Source organism: Lepidochelys kempii, chromosome 13 (genome assembly GCF_965140265.1).
Source record: "Lepidochelys kempii isolate rLepKem1 chromosome 13, rLepKem1.hap2, whole genome shotgun sequence".
NCBI lineage: Eukaryota > Metazoa > Chordata > Testudines > Cheloniidae > Lepidochelys > Lepidochelys kempii.
Genome location: NC_133268.1, coordinates 26,114,533 through 26,142,350, shown reverse-complemented (window position 1 = coordinate 26,142,350; position 27,818 = coordinate 26,114,533). Strand labels below are relative to the sequence as shown.

At 47.1% G+C, this 27,818-nt stretch overlaps 1 protein-coding gene across 2 annotated transcripts in view; it reads left to right on the top strand.

Moving 5' to 3' along the window:
• The window catches only part of MAP1LC3A (microtubule associated protein 1 light chain 3 alpha), a 37,495-nt gene extending 12,721 nt beyond the window's left edge, over positions 1 to 24,774 (top strand). For both annotated transcript variants that reach the window (XM_073309873.1, XM_073309874.1), the window contains exons 2-4: positions 6,779 to 6,834; positions 21,671 to 21,777; positions 23,613 to 24,774. In XM_073309873.1, coding sequence (XP_073165974.1) covers positions 6,779 to 6,834; positions 21,671 to 21,777; positions 23,613 to 23,775 — 326 coding nt within the window. In that variant the 3' untranslated portion in view covers positions 23,776 to 24,774. The remainder of the gene's footprint in view (positions 1 to 6,778; positions 6,835 to 21,670; positions 21,778 to 23,612) is intronic.
• Positions 24,775 to 27,818: the final 3,044 nt, after the last annotated feature.

Genomic DNA, 27,818 nt, shown 5'->3' with positions numbered 1-27,818 from the left:
TCCCCTGTCTTTGAAATAGGAACAATGATATCGACTGAGTTAAAGCCCAGCTAATCTGTATCCAGAGCACTTTTGTAAATTATCCAAACCCAGTTCAAACACTGCAGAGACCATTAGCTCTTGCCATCCCTGCTTAGCAAGATGGGCTGGAGATAGTGCGTTCCAACTTTGGTTTTCCACACGTTTGTCGTCTTGTTCCACAGCCCATCCATGTCTTAAACTTCCTTTGCTCCCCACTTTTCATGAGAAAAGTCTGTGTTTGCCACGCAGATTAGTTCCATGCTGTCTCTTGTACTGAGGCATGTGGGGATTTGGTGAGAGGAATGAACATATATATTAGGAAAAATCATTTCTGGTTGAGAATCTAGTGGTTTTTTAACGTATCTGAGCACCACACACCCATCCTTTTCCTAGCATGAGCCTAGATGCTGCCAGCTCCACTTACCTAGAGTGGCTCCAGGGTGGCAGCAATATGCACCGAGGCCAGGGCAGACTCCCTGCCTGCTCTGGCCATGCTCCGCTCCAGGAAGCAGCCGGAACCAGATCCCAGGGGGAGGGGGCAGAGGGCTCCATGTTGCTCTCACTTCCAGGTACCTCCCCCGAAGCTCCCATTGGCCAAGGTTAACCGTTCCTGGCCAATGGGAGCTGCAGTTGGCGGTGCCTGGAAGCAAGAGCAATGCATGGAGTCCTCTGCACACCCCACCCCCCCCCCCGGTTGCAGGGACATGATTCCACACGGGGGTGATCCCATGGCTGGATTCGGCCCGTGGGCTGTAGTTTGCCCACCCCTGGCCTGGAGGTAGGCAGAGGAGCACTGGGAGGGGTGGGGGGCAGAGGGAGCTTGGCGGGCCGCACGAAAGAACCCTTTGGGCCGCATGTTTGAGACCCCTGATTTATTTCATTGCTGAGAATCCGGACTCGTGATGCTCCCACTACCACCACATGCCCTCCTGTTGTCTTCTGCTCTTTTACTCTTTCCTCTCCTTTCTACTTGCAGTCTAATCACTTTCCACTGAGAAAGGTAATAGCTACAAGACGATGATGGATTCAGTTCCAGTCTGTATCTGCTTCCCTTCATTCATCCCTCCTGATTTCAGGCTGCCTGACTCATGTGGCAGCATTTTGTAAATTGCCTTCTGCAAAGAGGCAGGTGAGCGTTTTCCTCTGCTCTCCAGTAACTTATGTAGGTTAAGCTTTTATATGGTCGTGTGAGAAAAATGGAGCAGTAAAGCTTCAACTACATTGAGCAGATGTCACTTAACCACAACTTGGTGCAGAACCCCCGAGGGATAGATTAAGAATCCTTTTCAGAGGTATATTAATAATGACTGATGTTTCTGTAATTCCTCACATCTAAATGGATCCAGAAGTGCTTTTCAGAATGTACTGTCTCGGTTCATATTTTAAAATGCATACTGGAACATACAATATTTATGTGGCTATAAATTAGTTATAGGGGTTCTGTGACACGCATACAGTAGTGTGTAGAACAACTATGTGAATTGTGTTGGTGTAAAAACACATACATGTATAGTGCCTGTGTGTATTCTCTATATAATGTTAGGGAGAATACGTGATGGAATGGTGTGGTACAATGGTTACAGTGACATGAGTTTGGGTTGCACGACTTATTTGTGAACTGGCTCATTATTTATGAGCAAAGCCACCAATGTAGGTTTGCCAATTCTAAACATTCAAAAATCATGTCTGGCCCCCAAAATAACAAGATTGGCTTAAAGTCCATGAGACTGTAAGACAGGGGTAGGCAACCTATGGCACACGTGCCAAAGGCGGCACGTGAGGTGATTTTCAGTGGCACTCATGCTGCCCGGGTCCTGGCCACCAGTCCAGGGGCTCTGCATTTTAATTGAGTTTTAAATGAAGCTTTTTAAACATTTTAAAAAACCTTATTTACTTTGCATACAACAATAGTTTAGTTATATATTAAAGTCTTATAGAAAGAGACCTTCTAAAAACATTGAAATGTATTACTGGCATGCGAAACCTTAAATTAGAGTGAATAAATGAAGACTCGGCACACCACTTGTGAAAGGTTGCCGACCCCTGCTCTAAGAAAATAATAAATTGGGGGTTCTTTATTTACATTCTGGTTTTTGAGCTCTTGGGGCACACACAAGTCATCTTTTTTTCCTCAGGCTTTTCTCCACAGCCTTGAGGGCTAGAAAGTTACCTATGTGTAAAAATGAAATTGCATGAGAATCTCAGTTCGCTTGACTCCAGGAGCTGATTTGACCAGTAACATGACACCCACTCTCTAAGTGCTTTTGCATTGATTGCGGGTGACAGAGACAGTCTGTGCATCCCATTGTAGCAATAGCTTTAAAATACTCACAGCTTAAAAATATCTGACCTCTTCCCAGTGTTTCTGACAGCCGTCAGCAAATTAAAATGGAAAGAAATTAAACAACCAGATTTGATGCTCCCTATTTCTGGATGGAGTGTTTACTTTTTTATTTTATACCTCAGTCAGTTTAGACAATGGAAGTACAGGTCACTTTAAACATTTGTTTTAGAATCAGTCTCCCTTCCCTTCCGTTAGCACAACGCAGCTGCTTTGGGATTCTCTGCAGAGGGAGCAACCTGCACTTTTTTCATTGAAATACAATCATTCCTTGAAAACTAACGCTTTTGTACTACCCCTGAATTCCAGCCCTGCCCTAAGTTGTCATTGTCCCCTTGCTTGTTCTCTGAATTACTTCATTTTGTGCACTCTGTAAATGCTGCTGTAGTGGCTGTAAACGCCCTAGTAGCTGAAGTGGCAGTTGGAAGAGAAATAAGCCGTTTTCCTTGTTTATGTAATGTTACAAGAATATTCCTGGCTTCCAAAGGGGTTTAGCAATAAAGTCTCACCTGGCAGAACCAATCAGAAGCTTATGTGTTCTTCTTGTTGCCATGTTGAACTCTTACACCATGGAGAGCTATCCGAAGGTCTAATCTCCTAATTATTAATGTATGTGTGAGCAAGGAAACAGGCTGCTTTCACTCAGCCTGTGTGCTCAGGATCTTACTGTTTCACTCAGGAGTCTCAGTGACATCTGAGTTTGGTGCTCCTCTTTGGTGGTCCCAGGAGCATTCCTGAGCTGCTGACATGCCCCTTCAGTGAGCAGGCCTCGGGAAGTGTGTGTAGCTGCAGCTCTGATAATGTAAAGGTTTCTGGTTTTGTGACATGTAGGTCAAGGATAAATTGTCTGGGATCCTTGCATTAATTAACTGCAATTAACAAACACTGCCACCTGTCTACAGAGGTCTGATGGCACTTGCTGCTTTTGCCCAGTAGCTGCTGTCCTTAGCATGCAGATCTTTCCACTATGCCATGTGAAAACTCATCCAAACGCCTGTTAAACAGATGTGTTTTATACTGTGCCCTGAAGCCGAGTGAATTTTCAGAAGAAAGGGTGCTGCACTGCACAGACCCTGAAGCGATCGGTCCCAGGAACTGACAGCAGTCAGGACGTGATGGGACACAAAGATAGAGGTGACTTCTTAACTAATCTGCAGCTAGACCTTGCAGACTCTGACCACCAGCCCTTGGAATTTCACCCCAAGGTGAAGGGACATCCAGAAAAGCCCAGCATGAGCGCGACGCAGAAGTCTGCTTGCTTAGTTGGAATGGGCAGCAGCTCCCAGTGCTAGCTGAAGCCTCTGTGTGGTGCCTGATGGGTAGCCCTTGGTATAGTGTATTATAGAGTGACAAAGGCAGGGCTGTGACAGATCTGGATTGGAGAGGAAAGGCTGCAGCCTCTTAGCCAGCTCTGTAATGTAGGTACTTACATGGTCCCCATCACCACAGTAGCTGAGCTTCTCATGGTCTTCGATGTTCTTATCCTCACAATACCCCTGGGAGGGAGGGCAGAGCTGTTGTTCCAATTCTGCAGATAGGATACTAAGGCAAAGAAAGACCCAGTGACTTGGCCAAGGTGCCATGCACAGTCTGTTGCGGAGTGGAGAATTGAACTTGAGTCTCCGATGGCCCAGGTTAGCACCCTAACCACTAGGCCATCCTTCTCTCTGGGCCACATGCAGAGAGAGCATCACTGTGGCATGCTGTTGCTACCTGATAAGAGCAGCAGCTGAGACACATCTTGGCAAAGGAAGGGCACTGCCCCCCTTCCCCGCTGCCAGGTAGAAGGGGCAGCCATAACACCTGCCTGCTTCTAGGGATAGGGTTCTCTGCCAATTAGCATTGCTTCAGGATTGAGTTGAAAGAGACTTTATTGTCTCCAGCCAATAAAGAGGGGGTCTGAAGTGCTCAGAAGACATGGTGTATGTGCTGAAGTTTCTGATGGACTTGGCGGTGGGAGCACCTATGTGCACTAGTCTGACACCATAATGAAATTATTTACATTGCTAGTCCTAAGGAATAATAAAATGCCGGTGTTCAGAATCTGCCGTAACAGAATGTTTCTCCTTCTGACTCTCTGATGATCTCTTAGCAACTGATTTCAAAGGGGGACTTAAGTCTTGCTAAATCGGCATATGCAGCTGCCTGGGGTTGTATGTAATTATCTGAATCTCACATTGAAATAGTGGCGGCTGTGGCACAAATACACTTCGGACTTGATCCTGTATGTTGACTTAGAGTGTGGCCAACAACTCTTGCTGGTGGCTGCTCTGAGAATTTTTCCTAAAATACTTTAGGAAAAACAAACAAATATGCACATATATATACCTGTCCATATCATTTAAATTTATTTAGGTAGGTTTTTTTGCAGACTCAATAATAAAAATAATGTACAGTTTCTCTATTCATTACTGGACCTACCCAGAATAGAAACAAAAATACGGTGCTTGCATGTTTTGATTTTTTTTTTTTTAGATTGCTAGTTAGTAAGTCTGCTACTGTGAAAAGTGATACTTGTTTAGTATCACTTTTCACAGCAGGCTTACTCGGCCCTGGCATGCTGGGGGACAAATTAAGCCTTGGATGAGAAGGAGGGGGGGGGCAGGGGCAATGGGGGTCTGGAGGAGGCAGCAGGGGTCAAGGTGATGGCTCCCAAAACCTTGCGGCTGGGGGACAGAGCCCTCTGCCACATGGCTAGAGTCTGCCGCCCACCACCCCAGGGCAGAAGCCTGAGCCACACCACCCCGGGAAGGTGGGGAACTCTCACTGGTTTCCTGCTCCTTTGTGTTTGTTTGTGGCTTCGGAAGGGAGCAGGGACCAACCCCTGAAGGCAGCCCCAGGGGAGGAGCTGCGGCTTTGCCAACACCGCCCCCCGCCCCTCCCCCCAGCTCAGGCGGCTGTGGCTGCAAGAAAAGCCCCTGGTGGCCGCATTTGAGAAACACTGCTCTAGGGTCTATGGAATGGGTGTGTTGCTAGGGTTGTGTCTTAGTGTTTGGATAAACATGAATAAACCCAAATATCTTGGTATTAACATTTGGCTTTTATGGATATAAAAGGGCTATTTTCCCCAAGGAGAGGCACTTTTGGGGTGAAATATCATGAGATCTGGTTGTCTTGTGATATTTTCACCATCCAGGAACTGGAATACCACCCTGCTTTATTTGGCCCCATAAATGGCTCTCAGAAGCATTAATAAAAGCTCCAAAAGATGAAAAACATAAAACAAACATTAGAAACATAACTGCTTTATCTTGTGCATACCTGCTGATTGGTATAGGATGGGCTGTTTAGCCTTTCCTAAGAATGGAGCAGGTGGTCACTCTGTTTTCTAAACTGATCGAGAGTCTGTGTTCTCCATTGATCGCTCCCCGCATTGTCCAGCAATGTGTTTGGTGGCTGTGTCTGGGGCATCCATTTTGGTAGTCCCATTGTTTCTAAAGGTACTGAAGGAATGGGGAACGTCCTGAGCCAAAGGCGGCTCTGAAATTCTCAAATAAATATGGAAAATCTGAATTTTTGCATGTTGCTTTCACTGGAATAAGAGCCACGCCTTGTGGGAAATCAGATTTTGAAGAGCACAGAACTGAAATGGAGAAGATGTTTGTGCAAAAATTTCCTCTCCTTCACCTCTTTCTCTCTCTCTGTTATGTCCTGCTTCAGTGGTAAGATTGGGAGTGAATTCTCTCATGGCCAACAGAAGGTGCTCGTAGCTGTAAATTGGTGATGGTGAGCCAAGTGGTTCTTGCCAAGAAGCATCATTTAGGATGCCAGATTGGGCTGTAAGTAGGCTGTGGCATCTAAAACCCTGCTAGCGGGTATCAAAGTTGAGGCCAGTTCTTCATTTGGGGAAGCAACATGGGTGTGTAGATGGAATGTGGGCCTGGGAGCCAGGAAGTTGAGGGTTGAAACCTTCATAAATTAGGACCCAGAAGTTTGGGCTGTTGCCTGACTTGGAAAAGGACTCGATGTTGGGTGCTCAGCACTCTTGGAAATCAGAGTGGTTGCTAGGTCTGGATTTAGGAGACTGACTTTATATTCCTGCTCCTGAAAATCCAGGTGCCCTGTGGAATATTTTAAATCACTTCACCTAGCTGTCTCTCCCCATTTTATGCAATGGGATAATGCGTCCCCATCTCTCAGAGGTGTTCAGTATTGTAGAAAGTTTTGGAGCTATGAAGGGCTGTGGAAGTGCTAAGTGGTCTTCTGTACATTTGGAGCTTGTCTGTCTGCCTGTCTTATGGTTCCGCTTGTTTGATCCCAGTATTAATAAATATTGCTTCCATTTCTGCTTCTGTCTGCAACATGTCCCTCTCTTTCGAGTTCAGCTCTTATGGATATTGTTTTGTTTTGGTCTGAAACACCCATCTGTGCTGGTTCAAACTCCCTTCTCAAAGCTTTGTTCTCTTTCCTTCCCAGCGGATCGTTCGAAAGAGGTGCAGCAGATCCGAGAGCAACATCCAAGCAAAATCCCGGTAAGTGCCAGACCGCCTCTTGTGTTTCTTGTTCAATTATTTTGACTGGGTATCTGAGCAGAGCTGTCTCTTAGACAGTGCTGGGTAGGGCACAGCCCTTGCAGCCAGTAGCTAAGGTTATAATGATTTGGCCCCCAAAGCCAACGCTCAACTGTTTAAATGACTTTTCTCTCGTCTTTTTTGTGTACATGAGCTGCTCAGTGCTAGAGAACCTCATTGTGAACAGAACAAACCAATGGCCATTACTGTTTCTGCTTCCTGCACCAGCCTTACTAAGGGATCTGATCTACAAACTATCTGAGAACAAGACTTTAAAATGCCCTGCTTGATTATTGCAGTAACTGACCCTTTAACCTGTCCTGGGTAATTTGGCCCCTCCTTTCAGCCTGATCAACTGAGGACAGGGGGAGGGTATCTTCTATTTAAGAGTTTTGTCTGGATAATTCTTTGCATCCTCTGCCCCCCATCAATTGCATAATTGGACATAACATGGCCTAATAGAACATACAGATGACACCCAGGATTGAATGGCATCGAAGCGAAGTGCTGGCCAAAAGCCTTGCTATTGACACACCAGAAGGTGTTCAAGAGCCTCCGTTGCTTTTTGACTGTCTAGACTTGTCCCTGTTAGATTATGTCCTGGCTTCCCGCACGTTTCTTAGGATATTGTCAGCAATTGAAGGATTCATGTGCACTCTCACTCCCTCACTTCCTTTTCTCTCTGGCCTGTCTGAACTTGTTCTAGCCCCTCAGTGGGAGGAATAGTCTCTGCTCAGGAGCTGCTTGCTTTTTGAACTCCACTAAAACAGGCCCAGGACTGGCTTGAATTGGCATGCGTGATGCTGTGGCACATGCCACATGAAAGTATAGGGTCTGCTTCTTGTCTGGTTGGCATCTGTCTTTGGACGGCCTCAGACTTGTGGTTCCATCTCATCTGGGTTCAGTTCCCAGCTCAGACTCTTTATGTGACCTTAGGCAAAGTCACTGAATCGCTGTCTCGGTTGGGGATACTACTGCTTCCCTCCTCCCACACGTTGTCTGTCTTGTCTACTTGCATGGTAAGCTCTTTAAGGCAGGAACTGCTTCTTGTTCTGTGTGTCCCATGCCTCCTGCCATGGGCAATTTCACCCCATTATTAATACAGGGATGGTACTTAGCTCATAGGCATAGCACCTTACGCTCAAGGATCTCCAAGTCAAAGCACTTCACAAATACTAATTTGTCCATCCTGCAAATAGGTAACTATCCGTTGTAGTGAGACTGATGTATAGGGAGGTTATGTGACTTGCCCAATGCCACAAAGTGGCAGAGCCAGGAATAGAGTCTGGGAAACCTTAATTGTCAATCTTGTGCTCTTGCCTTGAGTGAAAAAATCCATCTCTACAGTTAGAGTGCTTTGGGACCCATGTTATTGTAATTTGTATTACACTATCAACTGAAATCTTCAGCTGAAATGAGGGTCTCAGTTTCAAGTGGACAGGAGTTACTTGACATGGCAGGAAATCGAAGTACGTTTGCCTCAGCAAAACTTTTTGCTAATGGAAAGAATTAACAATATGATTCTCTATGAAGAGGAGAGTTAGGTTTGTATTAGCGTTGCTCCTGAAGGTCTAACCAAAACTAAAGGTAGGTAACACATCATGCAGATGGTTCCGATTTACCCTATCTAGTGAAGTGCTTGTAGGTTACTATGTGTTGTGTTTAGCCCTTGTAGAAGAAACCTTGGCATAGTGAGTGAACAGGCAGGGTGCTAGGGTCCCCCCCATCCACATTCAGTCCAAGATCTGGCTAAGACCCTTGTCACAAGTGGAGAGCGCTATTTACTGAATGGTCTGCTTCCCCAGAAAAGCATTTGAGATGAGCAAGGAGGATCAAATCCACTACCCTGGGAAATTTTCCTACCTCTTCCCGTGACTGCTTTGAACGACATCCCTCTTGCTGGAGTAGTTAAGATGATGTGATTTTCACTATCTGATAGTTGCTATCCTTCTCTAATTCCCCGTCTGAGATCTCTCTGGTAAAGTCGCCTTGGTATTTCCTTTTGCTTTTTAACAGCACCTGAAGGAGATGATGGAGCGTGTTTGATTTGTGGTTATACTCCTGGGACGATTCTGCACCAAAAAATTAAAAACTCTGCAAATTTTATTTGTCAAAATAGTGCAATATAATCACACCAGTTTTAATTGTTTTGGTAAGTTATTTAAACTACAATACAGAAAAAAGTCACAATAACTGTTCAGCATTTCCTAAACATATGGAAGTTTAGTTACAAACATTTGGTAACTAATACCCTGCATTCCGGTTATAATCCTGGATTTTCATTTAAATTACATTACAGAACAGTGCCAAAAAGAAAAAGTAGAATGTCATTTTAAATTGCTCAGACTTTTAAACATAAGTCATACAGTTTTGCTAATCATTGTCCTGGACCTGGCTGGGTACTTTGGGAAGTGCTTGGTCCTGATTGTCCTGACATTTTATTGACTGCTTGGTAAATGTTTTATTTGCCTTCAGTCTTTTTTTCAAATGGGTTAGTAAAACAAATCCTGAGCTTAATCTAACCCATTGTGCCACTTTGGCACAGAAAAAAAGTGAGAAAGCACATAAATCTTCCTAGTTGATTCCCTTACTGTCATTTTTAAGGCTTTACATCATTCTGACAATGTAGGGGCCTTAAAACTTTTACAGGTTTTATGCTCCTGGGGGAATAGACTGAGAATGGGAACAGTTAACTAACAATAGAAACATTAAAAATGTTACTGTGCAGGCAGGCTGCTACATTTCGGCCTCTGGAATGAGATTAATTAACCATTGACAGCAACGTTAACAAAATGTGGGGGTTATTTTACGAAAGCAATTTTTCTTTAATTTAAAAACAAACAATTTTCAGTAACATGATACTAATATTTAATTAAGTGTGTTTTTGATTCTCAAGAAGTAACAGACGTTACTAGGCAAGCAGGCTGCTATATTTCTGCCTCAGAGAATGATCAATTAGCTAGTAGGCAGGCTGCTACATTTCTGCCTCAGGGACAGAGCATTTCTTGTGCATAATAAATAGACCTCCCGCCCTCCATGCCCGGCGAGCTGCAGTAGCAAGCAAGAGTCCCCCTCGCTTGTTGGCCAGCCCCACCCCCTGACAGTGATCAATGTCTCCCCCACAGGCACGCACGCCCAGCCCCTTTCCCCCACAGTGATTTGCCTGTCTTAGGCTGCTCCAGGCACACTGGAACAGACGCGCTGACTGGGCTGCCAGGGAAGAGGCATGTATCCCCCGGCAGCTTTATTTTGCATTTTTCTGTGTTCCCCCCGCAGAAAATATGTAGTACATATGAATTCTGTCAGGAGTAGTGGTTTCAGGAAAGGTATTTCTCTCCTCCACACAGAGATTTCCCTGTGAGATGGGGAGGATTTTAGGTGTGTATTTCACTTGCTCTGCATTGTCTGATTGACGCTACTTCCTAGTTTGCAGGTCTGAGTTTCAAAGAATGCATTTTAATCACGCAGTTAAGGGCAATGACATTCTAAAATGTAGCTCTGCACAGATACTGAAGATCCCTTGGCACTTCTGATAAAAAGAGGCTTGAGCCAGGGTCTTTAGGCAATATTTTTCTTTCCCCTCACTCTTAATGTTGTGCCGGTTGGCTGTCTTGCTCCTCCCCAGAGGACTCTTCAGGTCCGCGACGAAAGTTCCATCTCTGACTATGTGAATGTAAAGGATATATGAATAAAGCAATAGAATTATTCTCAGAAATGCAGTTGGCATACTTAGTAAACTGAAAATAAATCCTAAATTGGCAATCCCAGTTAACTGTCTGATCACTGCTTATCAGATCTGCATGGAAAATGCAGAGTACAAAAGCATTTTGCATCCTTCGGACCTGGGAATCTCTTATCTAGCTCCTGAAGTATATCCTCCTTCAGTATGGAATACAATGACCTTTAAACAGTGTGCACCAGTGCTACACAACTGTTCCTAAAAGGGCAATTAACCCCTAGAACAGGGCTGTGGTGGATTCTCTGGCAATTTTAAAATCAGATTGGATCTTTTGCTATAAGACCTTGCTCTAGTGAGACTGGAATCAATTCAGGGAGGCCTATGATATACAGCAGTTCAAATGCAACCATCCATTCTGGCTTTATAATCTGTGGATGAAGTGTCCTATCGAAATTGCTGGCTGGAATTTAATTCCCTAAACAAAACTTGGTGGGACACTGAGGTTAGCAGTTAAGGTGCTAGGGGATCTTTCTGGGCAATAAGTTGTCAGCATGTCAACTTTTCTCATCCAGGAGCTGGTACCAGCCGCAAAGGCTCTCTCAACAGACCTGTGGAGAAGAGTGCCCGCCCCGAGTCACCAAACCCATTTCTTGCAGCTGCTTTTCTTTGGGCTCCCATCCAAATTCCGATAAGAAAACTCTACAGCCATGCATCTCTTCATGGCTGAGCCCCAGTTCCATCTCTGACTGTGCTTCCAGGCTGCTTATCTGTCCAAACTCTACTGCCAACCCAAAACATACTTCAGCACTTCTACTGATTGGGTAGAATCTTCTTCCTCTGGTCTCCTCCAATACTTTCCACATCAGGCTGCTCACTTACCCTGTCTTTCCTTTCCTTCTGGTTTTCCATACCCCCAGCGCCATCGCTACTTGCTGAACTGGCCATGGTTGCCGGCTTCCAAATATATAACCACGTGGAATTCTCTTGTGTAAATTCCCTGCAGTCTCATGGAGTCATGGCATGAAGGTAATCAGTGGCGGTTGACTTGAGTCCATCTCCCCTCCCTCCAGCTCCCCTGTGCACAGCTGGGTTCTAGTACCTGATTTATAGGCATAGTGTGGGGTGCTAATGGGATAGGATATCTTTCCTGCCGTTCCCAGAGAAATGTGAGCTGGTCACATGCTGCTTTCTCAGAAACAGCACAGAGAGCCCTTGTGGCTAGTGAACTCCAAAGACGCGTTAATGTGTTTTAACAAAGTACTGCCCGTTCACCGTTCAACTTTATCTGCGTGGCTCTTAGTGCAGTATGCAGGGAAATGACTAGCAAAGCTGAAAGTTGCTCTTGTTGTTTTTGAGGGGTGCTTAACATCAATTGTTCAAGTTTTTTTTAATGCCTGTAGTCACATCACTCTGGGCTGTGATCTTGTCACATCTCAAAAGCAAAGCATACTAAGGTCATTGTTTAGATGGGAAACCCAAGGAAATCCCCGATTTCTAAGCGGCTACCATCCTACTGGGCTCCTGCCCCAGTTTGGTATTAGGCAGTGCTTTTGTTGGGAAGTGCCAGTTCAGATGTAAGACAGAGCTCCTGTTCACACTGAGCCTGATTTTTAACTAGGCCTCAGCCCTTCTGCTATTGCACATGTTTTTTTTGTGCTTGCAAGTAGATTCAGGTGCAGTTATGTCGTCCAGTTTCTAAATGGGAGTGATTGTGGGCCCAGTTGATTCCAGTTTTTCACCTGCATTTAATTGTGGATACAAAATTGCTCCAGTAATGTTGGGGGGGGGTCTCTGAAAATTTAGGCATGTATCGATAATACTGCATCAACGCTATTGTAAGGTAGTGTTTGGGACCATTTAACTGATGATTCCTTGTGCCGAGTCCTTTTGCACTGCAGTGAACCTGGTACTTGAGCTTTGTGAGGTTTTGACTTCCTTGGGGGAGTACAACAGGCTTGTTTTCTGTCCAGCCTGAGCAGTAGATGGCTTCTAAGGAGTTGGCCAAGCTACTCTCCCTCTGCTCCAATTCATTGTTTTTCTCCATAGGCTCTTCCCTTGAGTCTGAGTCCATGCTCTTTAGGCAGCCACTCCAGATTCTAAGCCTGTTCATGGGAGGCTTGTGCGGCTTAAAATATCTTCTGAGCGAGCTGCTGTATTCCGCTCAGCATGCAAGTCTGTGGCTACAGTAGGAAACCTGCCTCCCAAAGGAATGTGATGTATATGCCCTGCATAATACACTGTCTTCATACAATGTATTTATGTGCTTCTGAGGGGTGCTCAGAGACTTGGGGGAAAAGGGCAATATCTGAACTGGAGTAGAGTGAAATAGGATGTTTACCCCTCTTCAGTACAGAGTGGGCTGGGACAAACCACCGTTAGAACAGAGAGGCCAAGGATTGGATGGGCCATGAAAATATTGGGTTTGTTTAGCCTGGAAAAGAAAAGGCTGAAAGGGGACATAAGTTTTCAAGTTTGTTACAAGGAGGAGGGAGAAAAATCTTTGTTCTTAACCTCTGAGGATAGGACAAGAAGCAATAGGCTTAAATTGCAGCCAGGGAGGTTTAGGTTGGCCATTAGGAAAAACTTCCTAACTGTTGGGGGGGGTTAAGCACTGGAATAAATTGCCTAGCGTGGTTGTGGAATCTCTTTCATTGGAGATTTTTAAGAGCAGGTTAGACAAACATCTGTCATGGATGATCCTGCCATGAGTGCAGTGGACTGGACTAGATGACCTCTCGAGGTCCCTTCCAGTCCTATGATTCTATGAAGATGGCAATATCCCCTCTTGCCCCCAAAACCAGGGCGAGGAGGTGTGAGGCTGCACCTGTTATTTGTAGTGTTGGCTCAGGGCTCTGCCCTTCAGGGGCTCTGTTCAGGGCCTTTCACCTGCACTTCATTCCCATTATTTCTAAGGTAACACCCCGATGCCTTGATCAGGATCTGGGCTGCTTTGTGCTAAGCACTATACAGAGTAGACACTGAGAAACGTGAAATCTAAGATGATGAGCAACGTGCAAAAGGAGGAAGGAGGCACTTTTATATGCTTCTTTTGTGGTCCTTTTAGGGTGTAAACTTTGGCTTTATAATTCCATCCGTAGCTGGTAAGGCATGTTCCAGTCGCCTCCCTTGAAACAAAATCCCTAGAAGTTGTTGCTTGTCATGTAAAACGACAGACCATAAGCTGGAGGCACTAACCAGCTGCTGCCCCAGCAGCCAGGCATCTTTCTCAGGCTGGTGTCATTGTAATCGAGATGCCAGTCTGTATCGGATGTAGTGGCTGATAATTAGAGATGTCTGACTCCATTCCAGTTGGACATGATTGAGAACCAAGCCACAGCCAGATGGATGGACCATGTCCATAAAGAAAAGTAATGCAGGCACTAGAGAGTGCAGAGTTGTGCTATTGTTCTCTGGTCTGTAGTCCTAGCATATGAATTACCTATGCCTGCAGGATCTGCTGCTGTTTGCATCTATTTGAATCCCAGACAATAACTAGAGCAGCATCCATACATGCAGATCCTCTTATTTTGGCTGCCACTTTCTAATAGCTTCTTCCCTGCAGTCAAAGAACTTGGCTGCCAAAGTCAAGTGCAGATGGAAAGGAAGGGAGGGAGCAGCCATAAAAAAGGGACCATTCTTTAGAGCCCACCCCCCTTTGCAATTCCAAGATTCTCCCTAAATTCTCTATTGGTTTGTCACAGAAAATCAGCCCATCAGAAAATCTTGTAACCTCAAGGGGACCCCAGGCCTGTCTTATGTAAGGGTCAGTGCTGTCATCAGACCTTGTAATAGAGCAGTCCTCTGCTAGATTCAGCATTCTGTTCAGCACCATAGTTCTGCCCCTCTATCCGTTATGGAGAGGCTCTGTGACGAGGGTGGAAATTGACTTGTCTCAGGGCTCATGTGGGAGGTTAGAGCCTATGACATGCCTGGTGAATAGTCAGTGATTGTCTCATGACCTATAACTTCACTCCCTTGGACACACTGATCTGGGGAATGTTTTCAAAGGTACAGAGGGCAGTCGGGCATGCAACTTCCTCTGGAAGCCTCTGAAAATCATCTCTGTTATTCAGATGTAAGCTCAGTCCACCCAGTGTGTGTCTGAGTGGAAGGTGGTGATGAAGTTCCAGTTGACCTGCTGGAGGGTTGGAGGCGGCCTGGCTGGCCAAGATGCTAGGTAGAAGTTACCAGCATGTTTGTAGTATTATAGTTTCATAATGAATTTGAGATGAGCCAGTTTTAGTGAGAACGGGGAGCAGTGCACCCAGTGGGACCCGAATGCATCCCACGATCATGCATGTGTCCTGTTCAGCTGAGTGTTGGTGGAGCAGGGGCTCTCAACCTTTTTCATATTGGGATCTGCCTAGCACCCTCCTCCCACTCCAGACTACATCTGTCTGGGGTCTGGCCAAGACCACCTCATCCTTTAGCAACCTCAGATGGGCAGGGTGGTTCTGACACCTGTCTGCACCTGCAGGTTCAGGACCCCAATCTAGAGTAACAGCAGGGTACGTGACGAACAGGCACAGGGTGAGAGAATGCCTTGATCTGGAGGCTGTACTGTCCTCTTGCCCAGGTATGGTACAGCTGGAAAAGTCCAGCCAGGATCTAAAGGCTCAGACAAGTCCGGAAGTGTAGAGAGTTCCAGACTCTACTGCCAACCATGTCTTCCATAGAGATGAGCTTGCGTGGGCTGTGCTGTGTGGGGGATTGGAGCCAGGATTGTCTTTTTGTTCTGTGTTTGTACAGTGCCTAACACACTGATCCTGATTCAGATCAGCACTCTTGCATGCTACAATAATGCAGATAACTAATAATCCTCCCACAGGCAGATAAGAACGGACGGACGGCCATACTGGATCAGACCAGTGGTCCATCTAGCCCAGTATCCTGTCTCTGGCAGTGACTGGTGATGGATGATTCAGAGGGAATGAACAGATCAAGGCAATTTACTGAGTGATCTATCCCGTCGTCCAGTCCCAGTTTCTGGCAATCAGAGACTTAGGGACACCCAGAGCATGGGGTTGCGTTGTTAAGTGAGGTGAACAGGAGTATTCCTGTGCACAGCGGTGTTCGGAAAGTTGCAATAAAGCTGTGGGTTAAGCTAAAAAGAGGGAAGCTTCAATCCCAGCTGAATGACTTCTCGGCCCTTGCTGAGGAGAAGTGAGTCGGACTCCGCTCTAGATTATCCAAAGTCCATCCTCTCCCTCTCGACCGGCCGTTCTGACTGACTGGTTTCGAGACTGTAATGCCCTGCACCCTCGTAGGACACTACAGCTGGCTGTCAGTAGGCATTATCTGAAAGATGCACACTGCTCTTTGTAACCTTTCCTCACAAAGCCCCTTAGCTGTTGCTACTGTCTGAATCCCTTCAAACTAAGGGGCACCCCTGAGCTGGGGTGAGTAGTCCTAGCTCCACTGACTTACACAGAGCTGTGACAATCTAGAACATAGTGAATTCCCTGGAGACTTGTCTTGCATGTCATGATCAGGAAGTCCTAGAATCCCACCAGTCAGGGATGGGAAAGACCCCGTTCGCTTCTCGTGTCTCTCACTTCAGGCCCGGATTTATTCCCTGGTGCAATGACTTGAGTGACAGGGATTCCTTCCATGATGGCCTTTGCGGGATTATTCCCCAGTTGAGTAAATCTCTTTCATGGCAAGTGTTCCCTGCTAGTCTGCTTTTTGCTCCATTTTCATCCCCTCTTGCTCCTAATTACATTTGAACTCCCCCAGGTTTTTGTACCATACATGTTGCTAGCGGGGTGTCTGAGTGCCTTTCTCTCCTGTATCAGCAAGGACAGCACGGGAAGCATGTCAGCGAGGCCCAGCCCGTGGGAGGGGGGAGCAGAGACCCTTTCTCAGCTTGCTGGATCTTGATCAGAGGTTCCAGGGAGTTTGTCTGCTTCCCTCTTCACTACATGTTAAGCTCAGCCAAAACCATCCTTCTGAACAGACCGAGAACAGTCACTTCTGCTGCACTAGTGTGTCTCTGTCCCTGTGCAGCTGTTATCTGCCTGTTTCCCTATACTGCTGACCCAATGACAAGAATGATGAAAGAGGGACCAGACCCTTGTGCTCCCCAAACATGGAGTGAGAGCTGATCCCCCCCCTTCATGAGCTAAAGGAACGAATGGCGAGGGGGTCAAACAGTCTTCTGTAAGATGAAACAAGTTAGTGTCTTTCTTTAGTCTTTCTGAATTGATGTTCATATTGAGCTAGTGCCATGCTGTCCTTGCATATTGCAGGATTACACAGATCATGCAACAAGGGGTAATAACTGTAAATGTTTTATTTCAGATTATTATAATGGGTGGCTTTACAAAAGCAGAATATAGTGTATGAATTAAAGTGCGTGTATCCTGGAGGGTGGGGGCAGAATTAAGGTGGTTGAAATTCTAAGGTGAATGTTAACGTATCAGTATTGTTAACTGAGAGTCTGGAGCTGTAGTGGTAATGGAATATTTATTTAAGTTACCTTGACTGGCTACAGCCATACTTCTTAAGGCCTAGGGTATTTGAATTATAAAGTTCTTGTTATGTGTGTTGTACAAGGGTCATATGTAGCATAGCAATCTCCGTTGTCAGCTAACCTGTATAATAATTAAAACCCCTTTGTTAAACATTTGACTGTAACTTGCAGTAAGTTTTAAAAAATAAACAATAAAATTAAAGGGACAAGATAGGTGAGGTAATATCTTTTATTGGAACAACTTCTGTTGATGAGAGACAAGCTTTCGAGCTACACAGAGCTCTTCAGGTCTGGGAAATGTACTCAGTGTTGCAGCTAAATACAAACTGGAACACATAGTTTAGAATAAGCAGTTAACACATTTCAAGGGATCACTCAAAGGTAAGTGGCCAGTTAACATCCCTCTGGGTGTGTGGTGGGGGAAGGGGAGGGAGATGTCAGTGGGTTATAGATGATTGTAATAAGCCATAAATCCAGTGTCTCTATTCAGTCCATGAGTTTTAGCGTCTAGCAAAATTAAGCTTTCGAGCCTGGGAGCTTAAATTCATTTCTCTCACCAACAGAAGTTGGTCCAATAAAAGATACTGCCTCCCCCACCTTGTGTGTCTAATATCCTGGGACCAACACTGCATGTTTGGTTTGATCACCATTAATTTTATTACAAGTTTGGGCTAGATGAGAACTTTTCCAAAATCGGGGTCTGTTGCATCCTGAGGGCTCGATAGGTTTGGACTCCTGTCTCAGTCATGCTATTATGAAGTAATTTCCTATCATGCAAAGGGAGTGGTTACTGAATGAACAAGCACTCTGCAAAACTGTCGTTGGGTTTTTGTGGAGGAATCTCTGCTAGGCAGCATGTTCTGTTTGTTGCATTTGTAATTAGCCAGAGGAATCTACCCCTAAACATTCATGACAACTTTTGTGGAGAACAAGAGTCTTCAGTTAAATTCAAAACTAATTTTTACTGCACAGACTATAAACATCTCATAAGAGATTTATAGCAGTAAGTAAAAACCGTGCTGTGGACACAACCCTAAGTAAGTTCTCCTGCACCCTCTAAATCTAGCCTTTCCCCCTGTGGCATGCCCCAGGAGCTTCAGAAGTGTCTCTTCAGAGCCCTCCTTGACACTATTTTGTGTGGCCCCAGTGGCCTAATGGATAAAGCATTGGCCTCCTAAGCCAGAGATTGTTGGTTTAAGTCCCATGTGGGGTGAACAGCTACTTTCTTTCTCTTTATTGCCACTCATCTTCCCTTTCATTTTTCTCTCTTCCTCAGAAGTGGGGATAAAGACTTATCCAGCCACACATTCATTTCCCCTTTGGATTGGGGATGAATGGGGAGGAGGGAATGACCAGCTCCTATCTGCCCAGGGGACTTAAGGAAGAATCTCCAGCTTCATTTTTGCTTTCGTTTGAGATACTGTGATGTGATTTTATTTTGAAATGCATGCAAAAAATTACTACTACAAAACAGCCTCTTACCACCAGCACCCTCCCCTTGCTTGCATCCTGTATCTGATCCCAGTTTTCCTCATCGTTTCTCTTTCTACAGTATTCATTTTCTTCCATGGTTTTATTTTTAAAGACATTTTGAAGTTGCTATTCTTGTGGATTTTTAAGTACATTTTTTTTTCTGGTGTGTGTTTCTGGCTACCTCATTTTAATTTATTTTTTCCTCAAAAGTCCTGGAATTCTTACAAGAGAGAGATTTTGAGACTAAAACATTTTTGTGCCTAGATGGAAAGATGCCCATTGGTTTGTAATTTTGTTGTTGTTTTGTTTTCCCTAATGTGCCCCACCTTCACATTCTCACTGTGCCTCTCCACTGGGGCTTGAGGATCCAACTGTGATTCTGCAATTTTATTCCTCTAGCACAAACGTATAACATGTGAGAATCCATACTGAGGATTGAGGTATTGAAATGCATGTTCAGTTTCATATAATATATGTAATCTAATATGCAAATATTCCCCTCTCGTTCCCAAATCACCTTTATGCATCCGATGAAGTGAGCTGTAGCTCACGAAAGCTTATGCTCAAATAAATTGGTTAGTCTCTAAGGTGCCACAAGTACTCTTTTTCTTTTTGCAGATACAGACTAACACGGCTGCTACTCTGAAACCTACAATAAAAGGTTACTGTGTGAGGCTTCCTGTTTGTAAGTGGGGAGAGGAGCAGAGGCCTGAGGCTGCAATGTGAAGGGGAGGAAACTGAAATTCTTCTCTTACCTCTGTTCTGTCAGTAAAATGGAGCTGGTTCTTTAGATTTCTTTAATTATTTTAAAGAGGAAGAATAAGTGATGAAGTTTTAAAGAAACAAATCTTGGCCTTTTTTCTTTACTGTTTTTTTGTTTGTTTGTTTATTTCAAAAATCTCTGTCTATAGTCTGTGATGCTTTAGAGGAAGCAGCTTTCATATAACTCTCTAAACTGAAATTAAGGTTTGTAGCATGACAGGGTGGAGGGAAATCGATGAATACTAACAGGGAAACACCCTGACGCTAGTTGCTGGGAAGAGGATCCATGAAAATATCAGCATGAACTTCCAAATACTTTCCTTCTTTTTAATAAACACCCTGCATGGTCCTAGCACTGAAAGGTGGGAGGAGACCTCAAGAAGGCAGCCAGTGCAGCCCCCTGTGCTGAAGCAGGATTTGGGAATTGCTGCAACATCAACAGGCATCAAAGACTCTTGGTGGCCTCTGCATCTTCTGGCCTTGGGAGATGGTACTAGGCTGGGGCAGTAGAAGGGAAGGGTCGCTTATATACACACTCTACTCTCAGACCACTGGGAAAAATTCCTGCTTCTCCTGGCTGCCTAAGCTACTTCCGGCTTTCCATCCTGGCCTTCTCCACCTCAGACGCTCTCCTCTGTGCTGCCATTTGCTGACTAGTTGGAATCCAGTGGCCCACTTCCAGTTTGCGGATGGAAATACTGAAACCAGGCCAGAAGGGAAAGAGTCCAGATGGCTGTACAAGGAGTGAGGAGACTATTGCAGAGATTTTGTGCCTGGAACGCTCTTGTATTATGCCCTTGCGGGGTCAGAAACCGTGACTCGCCCTTCAGGGTTTCAGCAGCATGGGCCCTGGTCCTAAATGCAGTGCTGGACAGAGCAACTCCCCACTGCCCATTTCTTAGTGCTCTCTGAACATCGCTGATCACTTGCATCTCAAACCACTCTTCTTCTGTGCACTGCATCCCTACTCTGTTCTCTTCCCATTGCCTGGCAGTTGTGGCTGGTGTCATCTGAAAGCGGGCAGGCACCCTACAGGTGGCTAGTCCTAGATCCTACTGTCTGCCTTGATAGAGGGTAAGCTAAAATCCCCACTTTGGCCCGGGGAGGCGTTTCTAGTGGGATATTTAATGCAGAGTTTGGTTGCTCCACGCCCGTTTGCTTGTTTTGCCCCATTGGGATGTGGGTACTGCTCTGTTCAGTAGGGAGTGAGGCTCCATGGGAAACGATACAGGTTGGGGCCTTCAGTCAGTTTTCCGTCTGCCCCAAGCCCCTTCCAGCTGCGTGCTGTAATATTTTACCTGTGCTCTTCCTGCCTGCTGACTGCAGGCTGCTAAACTCCGGTGTTCCCCATGGCTCTGCCAGGTGTGATGCTTGCTCTGCTCCCATGGAGGGGCCAGGAATGCCCCTCTGGGATTTGCAAAACAAAGTAACCTCATCAGAGAGTCAGGAAACTGATAGCAGGGATCAGACCAGAAAATAACGGGGTAGTACTTGATCTCTTCCTAAATCCCAGGCCCTGCCCTCAGGCCCAGAGTAGCTGGGTATTCTGCTAAAACAGTCAGTGAAATAGTTGTGTGGTGACATGTAGTCATTAGTAGCTTTCAGTATCAACCACACCCCATTTGTATAACTAGGGTAGCCAATGTCTGGTGTGCAGCTGTTTTTCCAGGCTATTTGCAGAGTCAGGAAAACAGCACTGCATTGCTTCACATTAGGGAGGGTTCCTTCACAGCCCTGTGAGCTAAAATCTTGCCTAACAGAAGCTCAGATTCTTCAGAAACTCTGGATCCTCCTTGAGCCGAGTGCTGGTTGCCCTAGAGCCAGTCCAGTCCAGCCCAGCCTGGGCTGCAGTGTGCTCTTTAGGGGAGAGATTTTTGTCTGAGCGTGATGGTAGACGGTCATCAGTCCATTGCATGGTTTGTATGCAGTGGGAAGGGCATGCCACAGATTCCCTGTAACTGGATTGTGTGATAAGAGACTAATAAGTCTCTAAACGGGGGGGCGTGTCCAGCTCTGTGCCTGGTGTGCCTTTTCTGCATCTCTTTGATTTCTAAGCTCTCTTCCATCTGCAGAACCGACAGCTGGTTGTGTTCATTCCAGTGCACACTCAACTGGGAGCCCCATCACATGCTCTCAGAGCAAATGTAAAGTTGCCACTTCTTGGTATTGATCTAAAATAAGTCATTCAGTGGAGGGGCGCTGGGGGGAGATTCTCAGTACCGTGGGGCTCAGGGACAAAACGTTCGGGAGGGAAACTTGCTGAAAAACTTTGTTGCTGGAGGAGCTGCTGCTCTTCTCCGGCTTTCAGAGGGTTAATGCAGGCACTTACCTTCATGGAGATGGTAGCACCCGTTATAGTGGCCTTTTGGCAGCTGCAGGTTGGGCCTGACTCTGCCCTTTTCTCTCACCAGGTCATCATTGAAAGATACAAGGGGGAAAAGCAGCTGCCTGTGCTGGATAAGACCAAATTTCTAGTCCCCGACCACGTCAATATGAGTGAATTGGTAAAAATTATCCGGTAAGTGAAACAGCCCAAAGTGAATGTGCCATGAACCCTCCTGTCCCGCCTTGGCAGTGTGACCTGTGCAGGATGGGGCGGCTGTGCTGGGTGGGGAAAACAGGTACTGGCTAGTAATGTTGGGGAAGGGAGCAATGGACAAGCTGGCTGGCTGTCACTAAGTGGTGGATGGATTCTAGGGCCTGGGAGGGGTTCAGAACCGAGGCCCTGCAGCCATCTCCTTACAAAAGGAAGCAATGTGTCTGCTGCCTGGTGTGATGGGCTTGGGCTATACTAAAGCACCAGCATCCTCCTCCCTCCATCCCCATCCTCCTGCTATGGGTGCCTGTGCTGAGCTTCCAATAGCTGAGCTAGGAGCAAAGCCACCTCCTCCTCTCCAATTCCTTGCCCTTTGCCGTGCACTGGGAGGCCAGAGTGTGATAGTCGTCATTCTTCTGGCTGGCAAGAGAGGGGTTCTTGGGAGGGCAGCATGGGGGTGGGAGAGCCTTATTCTGCAGCATGCCCTGCATTGATGGCACATGAGTTGGCTCCCTGGTAACGGAGGTGGGAGCAGAAAGGGAGGGCTGTGCCCCAGGCCACAGAGCGGGTTGATTTCCAAGCCAGGATTGGAGCTCGGGAGTTGCCGATTCCCCTTCCAGCGCTCAGATCCCTTGATGCTGCCTTGCTTGGAAAGCCCATTCAGCGAGCGTAGCTCTGAGGCCATAAGCATTGTGTGAGGATGCTGCTAGTCTCGTGGAGCTGCCCAGGGGAAGGGGTACAATGGGACAGGGTGCAGCAGGCTGGGATGGAGAGTCTTTCAGGAGGCAGTAAGGGCTGGCACCACAAAAGGACTTAGGCACCTAAGTTCCACTTTAGTGGGCAGGGAGTGCTCTGACCACGAGCTCAGCGTTGCTCTCTCTGGCCCAGGAATTGTATCCGCAGTGGAACAGCTTCAACACGGGGCCACAGAGAGAGTGAGCAGGAGAGTGACTGAATAGTCTGGTGGTTAGAGCCCTCACCTGGGAAGTGGGAGATCCCGGATCCACTTCCCCTGCTCCAGTAATTCTTTTCATGATCCACCATGAAGCGATTGAGGGAGTCCACATCACAATAGCCCAGGTGGCAGATCCCGCTTCAAATCCTTCCTGCCGTCCGGTGGAGGGGAGACTTGAACCAGACCTCTCCCACGGGCCAGGTCTGTGCCTGAACCACTGGGCTGAAAGGGAGATGTTCCTTTCAGAGCAGGGCGGGACACCCCCTTGATTTGGCATCTCCCATTGGCTAGCTGAGGTGAGGCACCCTGTTGCTCCCCGTTAGTTGTACTGGGAGGCCGGGCACCCGGCTCAGGCTTCGGGGATCCTTTGTGAATGCTGCCCTAAATACTGCATTACCAGGAGCCCTGGGAACGCGATGGGGCTGAGCGTGATGGCTCAAACCTGGAGAGAGCTCGGCCTGAGAGGGCAGCTGGTACCTTCCTGCCCCATGCCCTGCCAGAAGCTGTGGTGCTTGTGGGACCATGGCAGAAGGGGTCCCGAGTCCCTCGGTTGCACCAGCACCAGAGCAGCTCAGCCCTTCTCCCCCAGAAGCACGGGGAGCGCCATGTATCTGAGCAAGAGCCTTGGTAGAAGGTGGCCCTGGCTGGGCAAGCTGGAATGGGCCCAGCTTAGTGGGAAAAGGTTCCCTTCCCACAAGGGCAGTTCTGGGTCACACCAGGGAGGCTGAGTGCCCGGGCCTGGCCTTGTTGAACAGATGGGGGGCCTCCAGCCCGCCAGCTCCCCTGGGAGGTCACTGCTCCGTTGCCTTCCCTGCCATTCCTCGTTTGGTCTAACCACCCCTCCCTTGTCTGTCGCCCTCAGGCGCCGCCTGCAGCTGAACCCTACCCAGGCCTTCTTCCTGCTGGTGAACCAGCACAGCATGGTGAGTGTCTCCACCCCCATCTCGGAGATCTACGAGCAGGAGAAGGACGAGGACGGTTTCCTCTACATGGTCTATGCCTCGCAGGAGACCTTCGGCTACTGAGACAGATGCACAGCACGCGGGGACAAACTGAAACTGTTGCACACGGCCCCCACCCCCTCACCCTGGGAAGATGACGTGGCCAGAGGCTCACGGCGCAGGAGCTGTGCAGACACCCCTCTCCCCGCCCCCATTAACTTCACCCCTGTAGAGGCACAGACAAAGCTAGTGCGGTGTGTTTGACTCATGCCTCCCCTCCCTTTGTGTAGTTTGGCCCTATCCCCCTGCCCCATGTACAGCACTAATCCCTCACCTCCCCATCCCACCTCCTCCTCAGCAGGAACTTCAGCTGCTCTCACTGTGCTGTGTGTGTGTAATTGTTCTTAGTCTAATGCCAAATCAGCTGGGGCTGGTGATGGGGAGTTGAAGGAGGGGGCCCATCTCCTTGACCTGTAGTGCGGGGAGGGGCTTGTCCTCTGAAAATCTAATAAAGGACAGGAAGTCTGCAAAAAAAACAAGCCAACAAACAAACAAAATCATTGCTCTTGAGTTTTGATTGATTTTAATTACACGCATATCAAATTCTTGGTGCTACCGAGTAGGTGTAGGCGTCTGTAGGACTGTGGATAATGTATATCTGTTAGATTTATTTTATTATTGTTTTTTATTTTTTAACCAGGGGGTGGGAGGGAATAATTTGCCTGTATTCTGTAGATAAATAAACTGAGCTTCTTTGCACTTTAAAATGTAGCAGAGTGGAGTTAGCCTAATTTATACAGCTCTGACACATACAGCACTGCTTCTCTGGCAACTTTTGGACCTTGATTTCCTTTGTTCTTCTTTGAATAGTTCAAAAAAAAAAACAACCCTTCCCCTTCTCTCCATTGCATGGGGTGTTTTGGTCCCGTTGTGGCAGAGACCCTTTACTTGAGGAATGTACTGATTTACATTTTTTCCTTTTTTCATGTATTCTTCCAAAAGAAATGTATATGAAAAAACCCCACCCAGTTAAAGCGATACAAAAGTCTATATACATATACATACAAATAAATATGAATTCAAGTTGTGTCTTGCAGGAATGTTCTTTTCCCGTCTCATTCATTTTCACTGTGAGCATCCCCCAGCAGTTGGGGAGGGGGAGATCCAAAGCCCATGGTGATAGCTGAGCCATGCCAGCTGCACCTGGGTTTAAACAAGGCCTGTGTGGCCAAGGGCGGCAGTGTTGCCTAGGGGACAGAACACAGTGCTGGCATGCAGGAGTCCTGGATTCTATTCCTGACTCTGCCACTGCCATGCTGGATGACCTTGGACCAGACACTTCACCGGCTTGTGCCTCTGTTTCCCCATATATAAAATGGGATAATGATCCTGCCCTACTTTGTAAAGCGCCGACTTCTATTGCTGAAAAGTGCTCTGTAAACACTAAGGATTACATACTTCTCCTGTGCTCAGTTCTAGGGAGTCCACTTCTGAACCAAGCCATTAAGCTGCATTGGCATCTGCAGACCAGAGAAGGCCTGTGTGCAGTGGGGGAGGGAAATGAGGCTGCTCGCTTGCTAACTCATACTTTGTTTAAACCTGCTGGCAGATTCATGTAGGATCCCTGCTAATGACCTGACTTCCTCTACAACAAAGGGGCCTGATTCTTCTCTCCCACTGGTCTCAGGCAGAAGTAACCCCCCTGAATTCACTGGAATTACCCTAGTGCCAGAGGAAGATTGGGCCTAGGGGAGGAAGCCATTAGAATCCCCCACTTTTCTCCCAGGCAGGATTGGTCCTTATTCATATTCTTGTGCTCAATCACATGCTAGTTTTAGATGGGTCCCCCAAGCCAAGGGGTTTGCGTCCCTTGGCCAGCAGTTTCAGGTCGTGCTGCAGCTCACTGCTCAGAAGCCTCGCTTAATGCTGAGCCTAACTTATCCCCCTTTTTAAAAAATCTTCATCCAACCCCTGCTACTCCTCCCACTCCAAAGTCTGTGCTTGGAAAAGTTACCAGGTGTCTCCTCACTCCAAGCCAATAGGGAAGCTAAGGGCCAGGGAGAAGCTGGGGTAAGAATCTCCCATCCCCGGGGGGCTAAAATTCCTCTGAAGATGCTTCCCCTTGCTGCCATTCAGTCGCTTTGATGTAAGCTACTGGCTAGTGGGTGTCTGGTACGTTTGAAGCCTTACTCAGTCCTGGCTTCTGGAACAGAGAAGGCGCTTTATTCATGGCTCTTCCTTCAGAGCAGCTGTAAGGAGGAACAGGGGTGGAGGGGATCACACTGCTTTACTGGAGCTGTTCCCCCAACCTTTAATTTCTGGTCCCCTTTCCCTGTGACTAACGCCTGCCTTCCGTTGCTGCTGCTCCTACCTTCCATTGCAATGTCAGAGTAAAACCAACCCACGTCTTGTTCCTTTCACTGCTGGCTACAGCATTGCCTCAGTGCACTAAGTGGCGTTTTGTCCCAAAGCTCCAGGAGTCATATGATTATGTGAGAATCTCAATGGAAAATCAAAGTGTGTTTCTAGCCCTTGGGGCAGTGGAGAAAAACTTGGGGGGGGGGAGGGATGTGAGTTAGGCCCAAAGCAGAAGGCCAAGAACAGATGTGAGGTTCTGTCTGGCTTAGAAATCATGAGATTTTAAAGAACAATCTCATGCTTGTTCAGTGCTCAGGCCTGGCAACATTCACCTGGGGTCCTGCATGGTGGCACAGAGTAGCTGGGTGAGGGGGTGACTCTTACAATTGCACTGTGCTGTTAAGGGAAGCCCTGAGCAGGAGCAGTTGCCTTGTATCGGGGTTGTAGTTTGGAAAGTTTCCTCAAAACCACGTGGGCTAGCCACTTAAAACTGGAAGCTTAAATGCTGCCTACGCCACTGCTCTGGGCATGATTTCTCACCCGTTTGACCCCTCTCCTCCAGTGTTTTTCAAGCCCTGGCTTATATCAACCTAAATAATTCCTCTCCTGCCATCCTACTGTTAATATATTTGTAGAGACTGTCCTCACTGTCACTGCTTCACCCTGCTATACAGTCTTTTAAAAGGTACAGCCAGGCCCACGGCCACTTGAAAATACTGCAGCCGCACTGACCTTTTCACCGAGCCCTCAGCCCGCCCGCCCACACACTCTGTGTCTTGCTGAGAACCAGCAGCTCGTGATGGAGCATAGCATTGCAGCATAGGCCACTCTACCTGTGCAACCCCAAACTGTACTGGCCTCTTGCCACCATCTTGCATTACGGTGTCACGTAGGAGTTACCAGCAGACCCCCCCATGGGCTAGGTCTCACAACGCTGGTTATTCTTCCCCTCACATGTGGACCTGCAGCTTCCCAAACCAAATCATAGTTGTCTCTTGCTCCCTTGTGTTCTGTCTCTCCTCACGGGCACGTTGAGCCCTCTGCAGTCCATGTGGGCTTAGTGGTTCATTACCTTGCTGCTTATGCTCGCTGCCACATCTTTAATGATGACGTTAAAAAATCCTGGTCCTAACACCAATCCCTGCCATTCATATACGCACCTACTTTCCCCTCCCGCTCGCTCCCAGCCCCCGGGCCAATAGATCCACTGGCTTGCTTGTGCCCCGCTGTTTTGTGGCCTTCAGCCTCTTTTCAATTTATACCGGACTATGAGCCATACCAAACCCATCTGAACTGGCGTAAGGTTGCAATCTGGTGTAGCGTATGACTGCTCTACTGAGTTTAGTGTTTAGAGTTGTTGTAGCCATGGCCCCAAGGTATGAGGGACTGTTTATTGCACCAGCTGCTGTTGGTGCCAGGTCCAAGTGTTCAAACTCACAATGATGGGCAGCAGAGTGCTGTGTAAGCTTGAAAGGTGGGCCAATAACAATTATTACCTCACCCAGCCACTCTCTGCTCCAGCAGGGGCATTTACAGGCGACCCATCACCAGGCTCAGGCCGCGGTAGACCCGGCCGGTCCATTATCGCTGACCCTTTCATGGCCCTCGTCTTAATCAGTTCATGCACCAACCCCTAAAAGCAGCTTATTTGTTGGGCAAGCTGGTTACCCACCATCATGCACAGTTCAAGCTGCCATGCCCGAGTAAATCGCGCTGGGTGAAAAATTTGTATAGGGCCTTGTACATTTGCCTCCCTTGCCCCCTACAAA